Source organism: Mercenaria mercenaria, chromosome 3 (genome assembly GCF_021730395.1).
Source record: "Mercenaria mercenaria strain notata chromosome 3, MADL_Memer_1, whole genome shotgun sequence".
Lineage (NCBI taxonomy): Eukaryota > Metazoa > Mollusca > Bivalvia > Venerida > Veneridae > Mercenaria > Mercenaria mercenaria.
In genome coordinates this window covers 44,836,659-44,856,763 of record NC_069363.1, presented here as the reverse complement: position 1 = coordinate 44,856,763, position 20,105 = coordinate 44,836,659, and the positions used below count along the sequence as shown (strand labels likewise).

Genomic DNA, 20,105 nt, shown 5'->3' with positions numbered 1-20,105 from the left:
AAATCAAACACTTATAAACACGCTTCTTTCTGTTCGTTTATTATTGTCCTACTATTTTGTCTGAGCTTAGTAATGCTTATTATTCTTTACGTTTTCATTTTTACTGTATATCAAACGCCAAGGAATCCTTTGACAATATGTAACACCATGCAAATAGCTTTATAACATTTTATTGAAGTATACCCTTCCCAGTATTTTGCAGGTTATGATGAGTGCGAACAAACAGTTACTCATTTATGTCTTTCCCAATATTTCGTAAGTGTGGAATGTTCCATTGCGCCCACTGAAAGAAATGCTGAAACCTTTGCCATATAAAGCAAAGACGTTCGTCGTTTGCATTACCGATACTACGCTGTATAAAGCGTCACTGGAACTAAAATGGAATCCTATCAAGCTTCATACAGAGGCAGTGGGAAGAAATAAAATATTCATTGCGAGAACTGCTTTTTGATATTATCGCGCGAAAGTGTTGACGAAAAAAAAACAATTAAAAGAAAAATACGATCTTAACATTTTTTTAAATTGTAACACAAAGCAGCAGAGTACATTTGACTTCTAGTGTTGCAAAAATTACTAAAGATGCCCGTTTATCATAATTAATTAATTCTGAGAAATATGTACTGTGGATATCTAAAAATAACCTATGACGACAATATATGAAACCCATGCTTAGGAAAAGGGCGGAGGCGATTTGACACTTTAAACAGTGGATGGTATTCGTTTATAGTTTCATTTCTCACTTGACATTCATATATCAAATACTCGTAAAATACTTAAGTGTTTATAATACTGAATGTATTAATGACATTTAATTCAAACTAAGCTGTAACACATTTTGACACCTACCGTTAACAACATTGTACAGGTTTCCGAGGGATTTTTATAGAAAGAAGATATGTCTTCGTTAAGCGTTAATTTGTCATCTGGAGAGGAATTTTTAATTTCTAATTCTACGAATTCTACTAATGTAACTCGTGCGGAGTACGAATACACATTTCTTTACGACCCGCCTCTGGAAGAGCTGATACCCGTATCTATTATATATGGAATTACATTGGTACTCGGTATGATGGGAAATATACTGGTCATTTTTTCAGTAACTAGGTACCAGCAAATGTTGACTGTTACTAACACATTCTTGCTAAGTCTTGCATCTGCCGACCTTCTGCTTATCATCATATGCGTTCCCGTCAAGGTAAGCTTATGATTTAAGATAATTATTTGTTATATTATTAAGTTGATCCTTAGTTTTAAAAGTTGTCAGTGATCTATATGAAAAGAACAAAATAAATAAGTGAGTGAATAAATTTATGACAGCTGTAAAGATAAGATTTTTTTTTTTTGTATTTTCTTTTCATTTTATTTCAGGTATATATATCTGATTGTCTGATAGGTAGAACATTTAATTATATTTAAGACCCTTTCTAAAGATGAAGAGTCCGGATTTAAAAAAAGTTTTCCCATACCGTCGTAAAACTTTAGCTTTAGCGATCTGTTTTCCAAGTAAGTGAAAAATGATGAATTATCCTAGAAAATGAACAAACTGAAATTTCCAGAAAAAAAAAATGGAAAGATTTAAGACAGTCTCGCAACGCAGTGTATATACTTTTTAACAAATTAATAATGTAGTTATCTTTAAATGCTTTTGGTATTTGCTTCAAAACTTCATTTCTATCCTGTGATCAAAAAGGAAAATTAAAATGTTGTTTAATCATGACACAAGTGTTATTGATTATCAGACTAAAAAGATGAATAAAAAGGAATTAGAAACATTTTTATTCTCTAGTTTTTACAAATAAAAAATAGCTGAACAAAACGGAATGTTTAATCCGCACTAAATAATTATGTAAAATCTACTCTTATGCTTAAGAATTCAATCTGCAACTGTTTCTTAATTTTCATGCTTATGTGCCCGATAACCGGCTAGGTTTGATTTATTCACGTAAAACAGACGCGACATTTTCTATTACCGTCTTCACTAGTATTTAATGTTTCTAAAATGCAAACGATGGACTATGAAATAATGATCTACATCTTGAAATTGGACGTTGCAGACGTTAAACTTATCCTGTTTAATAATATAAAGTTATAATCACGAGTTCAGGTCCGTCTCAAAATTTAAGTACTCATTATTTTTCACACACCCTTAAATTGTACATCATATCATAATGGCAAATATTGTACATAATTGGCCAATCCTTAATTCCTGTATCAGAAATATAAAAGATAAATAGCAGGAAGCATAACAGCTGACTGATTCAATTTAAGTACATTGATATCTTAAACATATCATATTAAGTAGATAGAACATTATTGTCGAAATATGAGCCGCGCCATGAGAAAACCAACATAGTGGCTTTGCGACCAGCATGGATCCAGACCAGTCTGTGGTTCCGCGCAGTCTGGTCAGGATCCATGCTGTTCGCTTTCAAAGCCTTTAGCAATAGGAGAAACCGTTAGCGAACAGCATGGATCCTGACAAGACTGCACGGATGCACAGACTGGTCTGGAGCCATGCTGGTCGCAAAGCCACTACGATGTTTTTCTCATGGCGCGGCTCATATTTCGACAATAATGTTCTGTCTGGACTGGTCTGGATCAATGCTGGTCGCATAGCCACTATGTTGGTTTTCTCATGGCGCGGCTCATGTGTCGATTTATATCTCTTAAATATAAGGGTTATGAAAATAAACTTGTATAGTGTCTCAGCAAAGAAACACTTCACACGAAAAAAAAGTTTAAAATCCAAAATTTGGCTTAAATACTATGTTTTATATTTTCTGTAACAGTTATATTTGTTGTATATGTGTTGTTATATTTTCTGGTCCTTTGGGATCATGGAGGCCATTTAATAAACGTGTAATAGAGTTCCGCGTAAGCCGTTGCTAGGGGGCATGAGAGATGTTGCACATTTCAATCTGCTTTTATTCTGTTTGGTTGCATTCTTTGCTTTCAAAGGATCTTTTTTATAAAAAAGTAACTAAATAAAATGCGTTAAAAATTCGATTACATCTAAATCTTCAAAAACCTGGTTTCCAGTTTATTGCACAAATTCAGTATTATATTCTTTGCTTTCAAAGGATCTTTAAAAAAAAAAAACGAAACTAAATAAAATGCGTCAAAAATTCGATTTCATTTAAATCTTCAAAAATCTGGTTTCCAGTTTATTGCACAAATTAAGTATTCTGACCAATATTTGAATTATTTTCGGAAAAAGCAAACTATTTTTTGAAGATCAAAAGAATGTTTGAACTACTTCATACAGTCTTATCAGTTGATCGTTGTACTCATTTTATATTAGAACTGCATCAATCGCAAGTAAAACAAATCGTATTGAATGTGCTTACTGCCTTTAACGAGCTGTGTTAAATATAACTCTTCTAATACAATCGCTCAAGCAAAATCATATTTTCTTTTTCAAAAATAATATATGCGTTTCAGCGCGTGATCCTGATTTAAGCGACATAGAGGCATGCGAAACAATTATGAGACAAATCGCTATGTAGATAAATTTTGAGATGGACCTGTATATTGTTGTGACAACGTATAGACTTAAATTCAATAACTATATAAGTTTTGTTTCTTGTACAAACCTATATATATTCTGTAAGTTCTTAACAGGTATAATAAGTTCCCAAGAGTAGTTTGTCGTAGAATAACCCGTGTTTTTTGTTCTTATGCGAAATGATATATCACTCAGGCCAACGGCCTTCGTGATATATTCTTACGCATAAGTACTCAAAACACGGGTTATTCTACAATTGGGAACTTGTTATTTCGATTCTTACACAACATACTAGCATCAACAGTGTTAGGAAAAATAGTAACTACTTTTTACGACCGTGCTACGCACTTGGATCGGATGACGTCATCTCACGCGAGTGGTTTATTGCAGAATAACCCGGTATAGATTTTGCTCTACATGTATGTAGGTTATTCGCTGGTCGTGTTTGAATTTAAAATATTCGTATGCTTCCTATTAATTTGCGAATAAAAATGCAATGAATGGCAATTTTCAATAAATGACGTCTAATAGTTTCCGCTTTAATCTATAGAAGGTATAATTGCGTAATTGCGTGTGATGATGGTGTAAACAAAACGATAGTAGTTTTAATGTCTTGCATCTAAGGCTGCCCACTGTAATGTTGTTATGTCTTCGACAAACTTTTCGGCAAACAAAAATTTGTCACGTAGAACATTCGCTAACGTTCTATTTTTAATTTGTTAGAAAATGAATTCAATTACCGCAAAATATTGTCCCATTTTGATTTAATACTCCTGAAAAAAAATTTTTTGAAAAACTTACAGTATATTGTGAATTTTCTTACTGAAGCAAATGTTCTCCATTCCTGATATCTTAGGGATACATGTACATGTATATGTACCAACAAGTTAACATATTTGGTCTGTATGTAATGTTTTTATTTCTCATCACATCTAGCAAAAACAAAACCATGCATACTTGTCATACAAGGGTTCGAGTAATTCAGATATTCAATTTGTCTCTTAAATCAGATATAGAGTACCTTTTGGCCCGACTGCTTAAACAAACGATCTGACACCAGAGTTGAAACCTATGAATTTAATAAAGTTGTTGCAGTAACATTATAATTTGTTCTGTATGTTTCAACATTTGAAATGGCTAGTTTTAAAAGTCTTATTTGATCATATATATCTCTTAAATTTTGATTTGCAAGAGAAACACGATCAATCTGATTTTTTCTATACTGTTCACATTTATGTGGTTGAGTACCTCTTATACATTTTTTCATGTATTAGTATGGTGTGAAGTTTGTGACTTAGTATTATGTTCTGAATACACTTAAAGTAGCATTATAGCATATAGTATAACAAACTCCAACACAGTGTTTCCCTAACTGCCACCACGTATAAATTGGGTTTGTTTCTGCCAAGTTTTATTTTTCATTTTTTATATTTTGTTTTGCAAAGATTGTATTTCAATATCTATTCATTTTATATAGTGAAACGAACAAAATACTAAAAAATAATGGAGAAATAATAAAATTAATTCTTATTCTGGAAAAATGTAAACAACGAAATTATTTGACAGCATTTTGAGTATAATAAGAGAATGTGACATTGAATATTTTCATTCGTTCTTGAAGGATGTGACATAAATGTCAAATTGCCTGAAGATTATGTCAAGCATGATTTATCAAGCGTTATCAAGTTTGTCGCCATTTTAGGATCACATAGTTTTACCATTGTCACGTGATTTGCTGTTGTATGCGGGGGTTGATAGTATAAGTTCGGTATCTGTATTCACTGCACATATGTTCCAGGGTGTCCTAAATGTAGGACTTTGCAGCTGCTGATTGCTGGTTGCGGATTACTTGTCAGTCGGAGACGTTGGTCAAAGATTTGTCTGGAATAAATTATAACATTTGTAAATGCTATGTAATTCTTTTTCAAGCGTCTTTTCATAATACGGAGATAAACTCAGTCAATGTCCACTAAAAATTGTTTTGTTCAAAAATGTTAAATTTACTTGGTGAGGCTAAAGCCCACTGAAATTTATTTCTTCTATTAGTAACTTGATAGCATTTTATATAATATCACACCATATTCATTTCATTGGCTCCATTAGTGTGCTCACTGACAGCTTGCGCAGTTTTGATACTTTCTGCAAAATCTAGTGACACAGCGATATTAAAGAAATAGAAAATTCATTTAGTCGTTGCACAAATAGGCCACAGTTTTACCTGATTTCAACAATAACTTCGTATAAGATTTGATTACTCTTTATGCAAACCATTGGTTTTCTATTTTGCCAATGCCAACATAAATGTTGAAAATGAACGTCTTGTGGGGCAGACATAGTTCTAATCTGACAATATCATGTCATTGTCAGCTCGTGCACCACATATAATTGACATAACAATTATCACTGAGAAATAAAATGCAATAAACATTGGACCTTTAAGCACAAACGTGTCTATCGCACATATTGGATCATAAATAATGCAAGAATTTTGTCTCAATTGGAGGACACAGAACACTTGGTGGTCTTCAAATAAGATTTTTATGTTTCATATAATGTCTGCAATACACACAGAGAAAGGTGAGAATGAATGATCTTAGATGATGAATATAAATGACTTGAACAAAAAGAAAAAGATGTTTCGCACTATACATCCAAATGTTAAGTAATATGTATAGAAATTTTAACAACAGACAGAATGATAAAAACCATCAACAAAATTTGCTTTAGTTGACATTTTCTTCTTAGTATACACGAGTGTGTAGTTATTCAATAAGACATTGCCTTATATTCACAGATTTTAATCTGCCTTTACATCCATACACAGTCTCATTCTACTTTGTTATGTTGTGACTACTTATGAAAATTGTTCCGGGTTATTTTTCGCAGCTTGTAGTATGACATCAAAACAAGGGTTTGTGCTTTGAAAATAGAATGGCCATTGAGTGTTTGTATTTTAAGCACGGTAGCGGACTCTTTGCAAGTAGCATAGTATGATATCTTTAACCCAATACTTATTCTGAAACATCATGGATTCGCCCCTCGCCTGAGCAAAATATATCTACAGAACGAGTCTGGAAAAGAAGTCGCACGATTAAAAGTTGTGAAACAGAATTGATACATGTTGAAATTTTGCCTCTGTACATGTAAAGGACCACAAAAACGTTCTTTTCTATCGGGAAAGTATGTCAATTTGACAAAAAGCTTAAAACGTAATAATATCCTTAAGAAGATCCGTTCAAAGAATGTTGAATGCAGTCCAGCAAAAACAAGTGAATGACGTATTGCCATGCAATACAAGGTCCCCTACCGGAAGGCACATAATTTTCTCTACTGCAATATAGCATTGTGATCTTATTATAAACAATAATGTTCTATATATACAATATGTTATAACACAACATTTAGATAAAAACTTGCATTTACAAAAATATTGCTCATGACACATTGTCTCATTATGGGGAACATTTATTTCAAATAATATTCAATCCCCTAAATTAATTGATGACAGAGTAATGGACCAGAAAGGACAAAAATCCTATTCACCTTTGACCTCCGACTGTGACCTTGACCTTTAAGTTAGGGATAAGAAGTTGCGTAAGAGATGTTGTCGCGTTATGGATATTAACTTTTTTGACAAATTATAGTAAAACCCCGTAAAGGATGACACAGTTATTGACCATACAGGATAAAAACCACATGGACCTTTAACATCCAAGTGTGATCTTAATCTTTGAGCTAGGGGTCAGGGTGTTGCGCATAAAACATCGACTTATTATGGGTACATTTGTGCAAAGAAATATTTAAAAATCCCTTTAAAAATTGTTGAGTTACAGACAAGACTGAAAAATGTCCTGTTGGCCTTTGACCTCCAAGTTCGACATTGAGCTTTCAGCTAAGGGTCCAGGTTTGTGCATGACACGTTGCCTCATCCAGGGGAATGTTTGTGCAAACTAATATTAAAATCCTGTTTTGCATGTTATGGACCAGATAGGAAAATACCTATTATCTTCTGATCTCCAAGTGTGACCTTGACATTTAAGCTAGGGTTCTGGGTTTTGCACATGACACGTCGACTAATCATGGTGAATAATTATGCCAAGTAATGTTGTAATCCCTTGATGGATTACAGAGTTCCGGACAGGACACGAAACAGACCATTTTCATACCATGTTAACGTTTGACCTTTACCTTTGAGTTAGGGGTCTGAAAGTTGTGCATGACACATCATCTTATTATTAATAAAATTCCTTCATAGATGTTCAGAGTTACAGACCGGACAGGAAAAAATGCATGTACAGCTTTGACCCCCAAGTGTGATCTTGACCTTTAAGCTAGTGGTCCGGGTTATGCGCATTAAAGAATAACGGAATGACGGACGGAAAAGCTCAAACCTACAGTCCCCGTTTTCAACCAGTAGGGGACTAATAATAGCATATTCGCTTGACGAAGGTTACTGATCATTTTAAGGCGATGTAATAATTTTAAAATTATTTTTGTTTGTACCGTTTTCTATAGTATGTATGTTGTCTTGCATTTTTTTCTGGTGTTAGCCCATTTTACGCCCATATTTTACACATCCCTATCCCCATAGACCCTCATCTTTTCCAACAATGATATTTTGTCGTTTTATATAATTAAAATGTAACTTGTGGATGCGTATTTGAAACTCTACGTTTGTTAAAACCATCAACTACACTTTCTATGTGTGGGTTGTCTGCTATGCGGTGTGTAACTCTGGCTGTCAAATGCATCAAGAGATTTTACACTACGGTGGAACATTTTTATGGCTACCGCATGTAACTTAAAGACTGCAGTGGTGATAGAAAATCTCTTGGAATCATATATGGAAATCAAACAAAGTATAGTAGATTTGGCGGATTGAAAATATAATTACGTCCGCTAAGTAGATGAAATTTTGGAACCATATAATGCTACGATGCATAATGCTAGCAGAGTTTGAAAGAAATGTTGTTTTTTTTTTCAATGTTTTCTTTAATTGAGGAACTAATAAGCACAGGGGATTAAAGAGCATATTTGAGTGAATATTACCATTTATCTCATATTTAGCAGGTAAAAAGCCACCTCACAATAACTGGTCTAAGCGGAGCTAACTTCAGTTTTTGTTTTCTCTCTAACCTCTCAATACAATTATAAAAGTGTTTGTTTAATAGAAACGAACTTTTTAATGCCATCATATCACTCACAATATGTTATTTCATCGTATTTTATATTAAAAAAAATGTTTATTTTGTCGTAAAATTTTTGGTAACAAATCTGCGATGTAACCTTGAATATTTGCATAAATTATCTGTCCGATTTTTATATTACATGCTAAAAACATATATGACACAATGTAATTTAATAAGATACTGTATTTCGCAAAAACTTCCTATCCAGATATCTAAATAATGTATTAATGTAATAATTTATGCTTACTAAGGTAAATATTAAAAAGTTTTTAAAGAACTGAACAATTCGATTTCTGAATTAAAATACAAGTTAGTGGCAGGGTGTCTGAACCAAGACAAACAATTACTATTATACTGAAATTGAACTGATCTTGTATACAACGGTATCATACGGCTGTCTTTAAAAACACTCATAAATCACTCTGACGATTGTCTGGTTATGATTTATGGACTAAGACTACTTAATATTTTTATGTACAAATACTCCAGCCGCTTGTACTGATTGTGTTTTACGGTTGTGTTTATTATATAGCAAAATATGAATAAATAATATTTCATTCTTTCATGTGTGCAGTAAGCACAATTTCTTAAATTACAGAATGCTACGACTTGTTTTCTCCACCAATCTTCGCTGTATTAGCATGTCTTTAAGATTGTACTGCTCGAAGACTATGACACGGATATGATTTTTTAAATGAGTCGCACCATTAGGTAACCAACATAATGCGTTTGCGACCAGCGTGGATCCAGACCAGCCTGCGCATCCGCGCAGTCTGGTCAGGATCCATGCTGTTCGCTTTCAAAGCCTATTGCAAATAGAGAAACAGTTAGCGAACAGCATGGATCCTGCGCAGTCTGGTCTGGATCCATGCTGGTCTCAAACGCACTATGTTGGTTTTCTCATGGCGCGGCTGAGTTATTGTATTTAATGGGACGATTCTCTTTTCATGCTACACCACGAACGTTGATGACAAGTTACATCGAACTTGCTTATTTCGCGGAATAAATTTTAAGTTTGACAATTTAATTTGAATAAGTTTGCATTTCAAATAATTTGCTGCTGCATTCAACGAGAAAGAAATTGAACCGGGACTGGATAATGTTTCGTGTAGTACATGTAGGAAGAAATACCATTATCATCGTGAGGACATAATTATGTCCTCTACTCAACAGTAAATTACTAGCGGCGCAAACTGTAGGTTTGCTGATTTCTTTAAACTGAGATTCACAAGGAATAATAAAAAGAAGGAGCGGCATAATTAACGTGTTTAAACTACGCTGTACTGGTAGTGTTTTTCTATTGCGAATGGTAACACCGAGTCTCAACGTAAGCGTTGACCGGTGGCATAGGCGCTTTTTTCGACTGTTTTTACCAGTCAGGGTAATGTTTTCCTTCACAGTTTTTTTATTTTTAATGCTTTGTTATGGAGAAGTGGCCGAGGATGACCTACAATGAACGCGCCTGGATGGTGATGTATCATTTGTATTTTTATCTAACATTCAGGAAATATTCACTAAAACAAGTATTTGGCTCCCGCCCCGTAATTTTCTCGTTGTAAATGATGGCCGATCTGTTGCGGCCAATTCTCCATAACAAAGCTTTAAAAATAAAAAAAAAACTGCGAAGGAAAACATTACCTTGACTGGTAAAAAGAGTCGCAAAAAGCGCTCTGCTCGCACGTATTATGCCACCGGTCAACGCTTACGTTGAGACTCGGTGAGGATATTAACAAGACCGGACGCAGGGTGCGAACGAAGAGGATAATCGATCCAACGGAGCTGGAGTGTATTTGTAAATATATCTAAATTGTTACTGCCTTCTTTCCACAAGCATTTTATGAACTTGTGTTAGATGAGAACATAACTTTGTTTCGTCAGAGGCCAAATTGAAGAAAAAACTCGAGACATACCAGCTGTGCGGGTCAATAAGAAGGTTTCCAGTGCACAGACAATTAGATAATAAAATTATTATAATAACACATTCGTGATACTGAGATATTAACCAATCTACCAGGCAATCTAATTATTATTTTATTCGCCCATGCCTAGATTGGTTCATTGGTTCGTGATCCATTTTGCCATTGTATCAGAAAAGAAAAAATATTCAAAGTAGTATTGGCGCGACGGTTTAATTTTGCAGTTTAGGAAAATGCACTTATACGTTTCAAGTACATGGTCAATAATTCCGGCGGAAAATTAACTGCAAATGCTGCACTGTATTTTTCACCACGCCAGAAACACAATGGAATATAACAAGTACTTTTCATTCCATATATTTTCCGTTTTGTCAGCCCGTTCTAATTTTATAAGGCATGTGTGAAGCGAGTATTTGAGATACATGTATGTCAAATGCCGCTGAGAATTCACAAAGTCTTCGCAGAAAAATCAGTTGTATTGAGGAATTTTTGACACGTTACTGTTGTCAGATTGATCAAAATATACTGTCATATCTATTAACATCAAAGATAGTAAGGTAAATCCAACACTTTAACACACTAATGAACAGAAATTCACCCAATTAGATAAATGTATTTTATATAAACACATTTTCATTTATTATAAATTACACAATAATTTGTCCTATTCCTTAATATAGGTTCATTCGCAAAGCAGAAATTTTCAGCGATCTTTAAAGGAAAATGACATATACACAAAGCTATAATTGAATATTTAATAGAGCTGAATGTGTCCTAAAGGGACAAATTAATGAAGCCATTTTATCATGTCATTACTATAAGAACTGCCTGATAAAGCCTGTCTGAGAAAAGCAGGCTTTCTCAGGTCAGTGACTTGAGAACACTTTACACTGTTTAAACCTATGATTAAATCCAAGGACATCAGAGTGTGCCCATTTTGCATTTAAAAATTATTACGTCCTCATACGACACTGAAGTAGGTCTTTAAAATCCCGAAATATAAAAAAGCGGAGAAAAAAAACAAATGCTAACCTTGTGTTTTGTAACCACATCTCTGTTTTGCTGAACACGAAATAATAATTTCAATTTGTTCCCAAGTGAAATTTTATCCGAAATTCAGTTGCTAGACGGATACCCATTCTCACCAAGCAAACGTGTGAAGTGAAATAAATACAAACGCCATAACGCCGCTTGGCAGAAAAAATAGGCAGTACTGTTTCATCTACCGTTGATTTAATTCCATGAAAGTCCATTCCAGATGCAATATTCCATGATGTAAGTGCAGAGAGCTAAAATCCTGAACAAAAGCTTTTCATGAGTCATTTTCCATTCTACGAGCGTTTCCGTTATAAAAACATTTTTCTGGTAATTGCAAATATGGTAGGCATACGCTATACATTAAATGTCTTTTAGCAGTTATTCTAAAAAACAAGATGGCGTCATTTTGAAGAAGAAAAAAAGAAGTCCGACAAAACAGCAAAATTTGGTCCACCCCTATTTTTGCACTTTATTTCGCATAATGGTAGGATAAAAGTTGTTAAGAAATTATGGCATGATAAATAGAATAACAGGTTACTGTCTTTTGAGAAAGGGATTTCTCAGACTCGGCTAGATATGGTCCGGAAGGAGCTCGGCAAGCCTCGCTCCTTCCAGGACCATATCTAGCTTCGTCTGAGAAACCCTTTCTCAAAAGACAGTAACCTGTTATTCTCTATAACCCTTTCATTTTACATTAATGACGCTAGGATCGTACATTAGACAATAAGTAAGATTGACTGCCACGTTGGGCCCTTAACGCGTGTTGTTTTCCTAAATATTGCAATATTTAATTTATTTATTTAACATATTAATGGAACATATGGTACATGTAGTATTCATTTCTGAAATTTGAGTAAATTGATAGGATAGAAACCATGATCATAACCCTTACCATGCTCAATTTCTATAATGGACCGGTCCATCTTCCAATTTGGGCAGTACCATTTATCATTTGAAGGAATGTTTACTGAAAATTTACCGACTGAATAGCGAACAGTGCAGACCATGATCAAACTGCACGGATGTGCAGGCTGATCTTGATCTGCATTGGTCGCAAAGGCAGAATCACTTGCCGCCAGCAGGCTAAGGATTAAATATTATTAATAATAAAAAAAAAAACATTTTTAAGTAATGTTTAACAAACGAGGTTCTTTTTCTAATACAATCTGTTTCATTTACTGATATTTATATAGAATCACAATGTTTAAAAATGAAATGTACTTTTGCTGAAGCTATAAAGAGCGGTTCCATATACATAGATTGTCGTATACCTTGATACTTACCAATATGTAAATTAAATTACTAAATCTATCTATTTAGAATACAATCTTAGTATAAATAGCATTTATATATCAAGATACATAGGGAAAAACTATGCCATATTTATGAAGTGATTTGATTTTATGCTGCCCTTGAAAAAGGTCGTTTTGAAAGCCAAAAGACCTAGGGTTAATACTTAAACTCCGTAAGTATTAAATGATATAGGGTGGCAAAACTTGTTTGCCGTCAATATCTCTTATCTAAATATTCAATGCTCAGATATACTTTAGAAAGTAATTTTGATTTGACCACGACTACGGGAATCGGATGTATTTGTGGATTACTTACAAAAGAACGTGAGTATATTCCTGGATCATTTAAAAAAATCAGTGTCCTTAAAACACTGATAAATGACGCATCGTTAGAATGTAGCTATTGCAGACTGTATATTGAAAAACCGCAGATTTATGGTTGCAGACCATTTTTCTCACAATTCGTCTCGTCTGGCAACGTTATAATATTTCCATATGATTACTAAGTGTGTTGCCACATGGGCTTTGGCTTTTTGCGTCGCTTACTTTATGAAATTACGATTTTGACAGCATTTCTCGATCCCTTGTGACCTGAAACTTATGTAACACGATGGATTTTCAATTGCGTCTTAAACATTTTTAAACATGTTTTTTCTGTGAATTATCGAAATATTAGAGTAAACTAAATCTGGTATTTTCACAGTGAAATATATCAAATGTAATTACTAACAAGCACTGCAATCTATACGATCTTGTATTGATCTTGTATTAACATATCCAAATTTATAGAAATATTCGTAGCATCGATTAGATACGTATTGTTTATTGTAGCTTTCAATTCGTTCTTCAGTACGTTTTATCAATATCACTAGTATTGAAACAATAGGAAACTTCGTTTGGTCTAACTAGATTTGCCACTCTGAAGAACGCATTCTTTTACCTTTTATTCCGGTAGAACTGCTGGTAACATCAGGCGTAAGTTACATGTTATATCCTTGATACGTCATAAAACTTGGAAACTATCTCAAACCTTTATCATAAGTAAGACAAATACAATTAAGTAATACTTGGCATTTAATCAAAAATCGACAAGTTAAGAATATTATGTATTTTGATTCCTGAATACATATTATTGTATGTACCATGAAACATCCAGAACTGCTAAAGTTTGTTTTTAATCTTTAAGTCTGAGATATACTTTCCATGAAATAGATGTTTGTTCTGTACTGGAACGATAACAGGCTGATCAGCATTTCTTTCTGTGGAAATAGGCCACTTAAATATCTATTGTCTTCAAGTTTATACTTAGTCCGGTTTCCTATCTCTGGTATGAAGACACTAGTCTATAAATAGACAGACTAATCCAGGGTGAGGCGAGTATTCTTCGCTACGATTTTACATATGACATCACGTATGAATTTAGTCATCAACCACATTCTGATAAGTAAATAGTGACTCTGATTTAAAAGGCGTACCAAAGTTTCTCAATACAAAAGACGTGTCGACCGCTGCCTTGCCATGATACATCATATGAGCCGTGCCATGAGAAAACCAACATAGTGGGTATGCGACCAGCATGGATCCAGACCAGCCTGCACATTCGCGCAGTCTGGTCAGGATCCATGCTGTTCACTAAAGGTTTCTCTAATTGCAGTAGGCTATAAAAGCGAACAGCATGGATCCTGACCAGACTGCGCGGATGCGCAGGCTAGTCTGGATCCATGCTGGTCGCAAACCCACTATGTTGGTTTTCTCATGGCACGGCTCATATATCATATGCATGTAGTTCACATCTAAATGTAAGAAGATCTATGATTTAGCTTGTTCAAGTGCATGAAGATTAAAAATACGCTAAATCCTCATTCTCTGGTGATACTGCTTTTCACACAAGACATAACTTAGTACGAATATGTTTTTCTTCCTGATGAACGCACATGTCATGTGTCATTCATTACACAAATGGGAGTTAATAAACTTAATTTGCTACAAAAGGATCTTAAGTAAAGTAGGATCGTTCGATCTTAGATATTACTTCTAACATAACAATCGCCTACACAAAGGTTTTGATTGAATGTCTGAAAGCGCAGAAAATATCCTAACCTGACAAGATAATGTCATTATAACGCCGTTCATCACACGCTATTATTGAAATTAGAATCGAGAATTGGTCATAAAATAAGTACAGTTGACAAGAAGTCCATAAAACATAAATGCTCTTGCCACACAATTTATTTCGTAAATGGAATTTGTATTTCAATAAAACTTGAAAAAGGTATTGAAAGAAATGTGTTGAAATAGAAATTTTGTGTATTAATTTCTATGATAAATAGATATTTCTTTAATAGAAATAGATTCGACTGACAAACAAGAAAGGAAAACAATAATATCCAGGAATAACATTACCGAACTTCTGTAGAAATAAATAATGATACAAGAAGTATTAACTAGCTTGTTTATTAAACACTTAGCTGAAACTGTATGAATTTGGACAACAGCTAATGAAAACTCATTACAAGTCAGACTATTGGATGGAGAGACAGACTCGGTATGGCGATATTTTGTACCTAAACATTGCTGTCAGGTTTAAGATACACTTTAAACTTCGTAATTACTACCTTGAGATAGAAACAGCGGCGTTTACAAATTTGATTACGATGAGCTGATGTCATATTACTATAAAATTGCAGTTGAATGAAATTGTTTAGAAAGTCTACGAATATGCATGAAAAACTAATCAAATTATTATAAGAAATCCTTAATCTATAATATTTTGTTTTATAGACTGACATGAAATATTTTCATTTTGAGGATATCTTTAGCTCGTGCTTATAATTTAGTTCTTACGGTTGTTAGACCTTTTACAACTGATGTTCTACTACCTTCGACTTACAAAGCGCTATTGAAACATTGGGAGAGAAGTAAGGAACTCTACCATAAATGCAGTATAAGTGCTTTGTAGCGCATTTTTCCATTTGACAGCTCTCAAGATATCCGATGTCAATTTTTCACTTTTTTGTTATACTTTAAACGTTGATGTCACACATAAGTTATATTTAAATTAGTTTAATTTGAATAAATCTGAGAACAACTAGCTGTGCATGAAGTTCACAATTAAATGTCACAGTAGTAACAGTGTTTTGCTAAAAAAAGCTACCAGCTGTTTCAGAAGAAGTACAAATTCCTACATGCGGTAATACGAGTAACGGTCAGAACTTTAAATTAGAGTAAAATTTAAATACAAGATATCATCTGAACCGCAATTTCATGTTTGTAGTACGAACTATTTTCTCAATATTACCATCACGTCTTTTCCAGTAACTATGAAACCCTTTACCGTTATTACGAGATATTTTACTGAACAGAAAATGTTTTTGTTTGTAGGATACTACATTGCAGTATTTTTTGCGTTATATGAATTAAAATACTCCGTTATTTGGCATCTAAAAATATATTCATAACTGTTAAATTAAATGTTGCCTATATATTAGTTATCCTGAAGTGTAATGAATATGTCTTGTAGAAACATTGCTATTTCTTTAAAGCTATTTACATGTAGTGTCTACAATTATATGTAATTATTATAAAAACATTTCTACTTTATGAACTAGTTATTGTTGCCGATATTATTCATATTCACTTATGTTAATTAACCAGAAAAAAATGAAAATATTTACAACCTGTTGCAAGATATTGAATTTAACTAGAATGAAAACGTGTTGCAATCGAAAAAAAATCCCACTTAGAAAGATTCGAAAAAGATATATGTTGATATGCCAATAAATATAATAATGTCAATGAATATCTTCTGTTGCATATAAGAACAAGACTATAAAAGTCGCATATTGGGTCAATATTCTAATATTTTTGACAAAGCGGCGCAGACAGATGAAAAAAAAAAGAGAAAGATAAAATGGGGCTAACGCAACTCGAAATACAATTATAGTCTATATAAATGTTAAAACCAATTTGCAGACTTAAGTGAACAATTTTAGTAAAGCACATGTCGGCATTTGTTCTGCCTATAAGCATATCATTTCAAAACAGCAATAACGGTCAGTTATATTACGAAGTAGATATAATTGAATTATATAACAGCAGCAACATCGTCACAAGAACCAGCAGTTCTTTATTATGGCATATTTCTGCCACGAGATAGCTAGGTAGCTGTCGCGATAATATTGTAAATTTTCCAGGAAATGTGTGAAATCTTCTGAAAACATTTCAGCAGTAATTAATATTTTCTAGATACTTTTTATTTCCTGAAAATATTTTAGCGCAAAATTTCGCGTTTATGCTTGGAAGCTTGGTAGTTATCACGATGTTATCTTAAACTCTTTTCCTAAAAAATTATCGCAATAAGTTATTTTTTCTAGATAATTATGGTTCTTATTTCCAGGAAACTTAAGTACGAAATATCAAGACTAGTTCTGAAAGTTTCGAAATGACTATTTAGCTAATAAATGGCAGCTGTGGACACTTACACAAAAGTTATCGAGATAATAATGTAAATTATCGTAATAATATTTCCAGGAACCCTTCAAATATTAACTTAAAGATAACCTTTTCAGAAAACTTGGCTTTATCAAGATAATATTTTGAAGTATCGCGTTTGCTACCTAGCTATCTCGTAGCAGAACTATGCCACTATAGTTCTTTATTTTACTATATATAGAATGGTTGAATCAGCGATTGGCGTTATATCAGGACTTGGTACCTAGAAAATGACAAGCTTTTGTCTGTTATTACTGTGATGAATTGGGAATATTACGGGTCCACTAAGAACTTCTTCTGATATCCTGTAGTTTATCCAATGGCTTTGTTATGGTTTTACTATCACTGATATACTTTAAACTACTGAAAATGATGTAAACGTTTATGAAATAACGAAGGAAAGGAACTAATATCATGCAAACTACTCCCGGCCTCGTTCTGAAACCCCAATTCTGTTTTCAACCAAATCCGTTTTTCTTGAATATTCCGACCAGTTTCCTATAGAGAATTCAAGGTAAACTCGTGTTACGGTAAAGGTGGATGAAACAGGTCGAAGCCTTGAAACGTAAGCTTTATATTGATGTGGTCCCTAAATCAAGGGCATACTTTAAATATGTATATTTTAAATAAAAATGTTGTACAAAAATGTTTTATTGAAAGACTTATTTTTTTTTGCGATCAAAATTTGGAAATTGTCTTCCTGCATAGCGTTTATTCATGTTTAGAGATTATATCACCATAGCCAAATTTCCAGATTCAAATATAGTCGCCGGCTTCCGCACGTCGAGTAATAATATATTAAAACCTGAATGACGTTACATATTAGGTTTCTTTCCATAGATTGTATGAATAACATGGTTATACGAAAGAGAGATTCAATCCAAAAGGATGCTATAATAGAGAAGGAAGTGATACATAATTTGAGCTTCCGGGGATAAATAGTATGGACCATTGCATAAACGGTGTATACATTCAGAGAGCGTAAGCTAATTTTCTTGTTTTCTTGGAGTAATAACACGTGACTGTGTGCTAGGAGTATCGCCGATATCCCGGTGACAGTTCTCCAAAACCTACAATACAATTATTTTTCTTGATTTGATAAAGGCTCGCTATAATTACCCGTACTGAATGTATCGGATTTGGTACCTACAAAATGACAAGCTTTCGTCTGTTATTACTATGATGAGTTGGGAATATTCCCGGTTCACTAAGAACAGTCCTTGTAGAGTCTGGTGTGAGGATTACACGTTTCGTTCTGTTATACTTTCATATGTCAATATACTGACAATAATTTCTTAGGAGAGACATCTGCATTAGAACAGCTCAATAAATACATGTAATGACCAGTAATTATTACATTGGCCGTTTGGTTTTGGTTTTGTATTTTTATGTTTATTGCTTTATTATGCAAACTTTGTATTTTCTGGAGTCAGATTATTATTATTTGGAGTACATCATTTACACAGTTACAATGTATATTATCAATGTCTTGATGATATTTGTATAGTGTTGCCTTTTAAACAATGCTCCTAGTATTCTGTATTCAGAAAAAAATATTCCCGTGGTGTACTGCCTTTCAAAATAATGCTCTTGGTGATCTGATTTCAAACACACATTTGAGTACAATGGTATACCAATTGATCTAATAAAATGTTTTATTTTATACATTTATACATCGGGAGTTTGTTACGTCTGACAGAGCTTATCTAAGAGAAAGAAAACATTTTATAAAATGCACAATATCTCTCCAAACAAGTTGTAGAGCAGTATATACTGGTATTGTTAATTTCTTTAGCTACAATATTTGAACTGGAACGCATTGTAATTATACTCTTACAAATGGCATAGGTTTTATATTTTTTAATTTGTTTGAAATAATACATTCATAATATTTCTTGTATTTTTAGTACCATCTAAATGAAAACTTTTGACATTTGCTATTGAAAGTTATTTCAAACTGGAAGACTTTTAAAAAGGTATAATGTCGTTCTACGTCTTATTTCTCTCCTTCAATATTCAACGGTGCTAATTTGTCTCTACGATATTTGATTTGATTTTTAAAGGCAATGACTCCCAGATCGTACGACAATATTTTTTAGATATGAGGAAATCAATATTTTCTGAAGAAGTCTTTAAAACTTAGTTTCTGACAAATCTTATGTTATAGAAACACATGAGCATAAGTTGTTCTTATTAAAAGTTCCATTCAAAATTGAAAAGCATTTGAGACGGGGTATCGGAGAGAAAATAATCTGCCTTAATCATAATGCTTTATACTTAACAGTCGTTCAGTAAGAGTTGCTCCGTGGTGTTTTGGTCAAGTAGGTAGAAAATTTTTAATGCGAAACGGCTCGGATTCGATTCCTGACTCGGGCAAGTACTGGATTTCGCATTTTTTAGACAGCTTAGAAACAAAAACTCAAGTTCTAATGTCATAATATGACCAAACTTCATTTTTAAAGAAAGATCATTTAAGCCAAAATATGGAGTCCAGTCCCCTTAAATACATGTGTTCACTAAATATTGATAAGAATGTTAAACAATATAAACCTGGTGCCGCTTAAAATTTAAATAAGTCGGAGTAGGTTTTACAGGCATTTTCTGTTATACCTCGGTAACGCTATTGCCGTTGTTATTCTTTCTTATTACTCACTATATATATATTTCCACCATA

At 33.3% G+C, this 20,105-nt stretch overlaps 1 protein-coding gene across 1 annotated transcript in view; it reads left to right on the top strand.

Annotated features, from left to right (window-relative positions):
* The first annotated feature begins 213 nt into the window (after positions 1-213).
* Positions 214-20,105, top strand: part of LOC123525805 (QRFP-like peptide receptor) — a 39,201-nt gene continuing 19,309 nt past the window's right edge. The window contains exon 1 of the mRNA XM_053538325.1: positions 214-1,195. Coding sequence (XP_053394300.1) covers positions 896-1,195 — 300 coding nt within the window. The 5' untranslated portion in view covers positions 214-895. The remainder of the gene's footprint in view (positions 1,196-20,105) is intronic.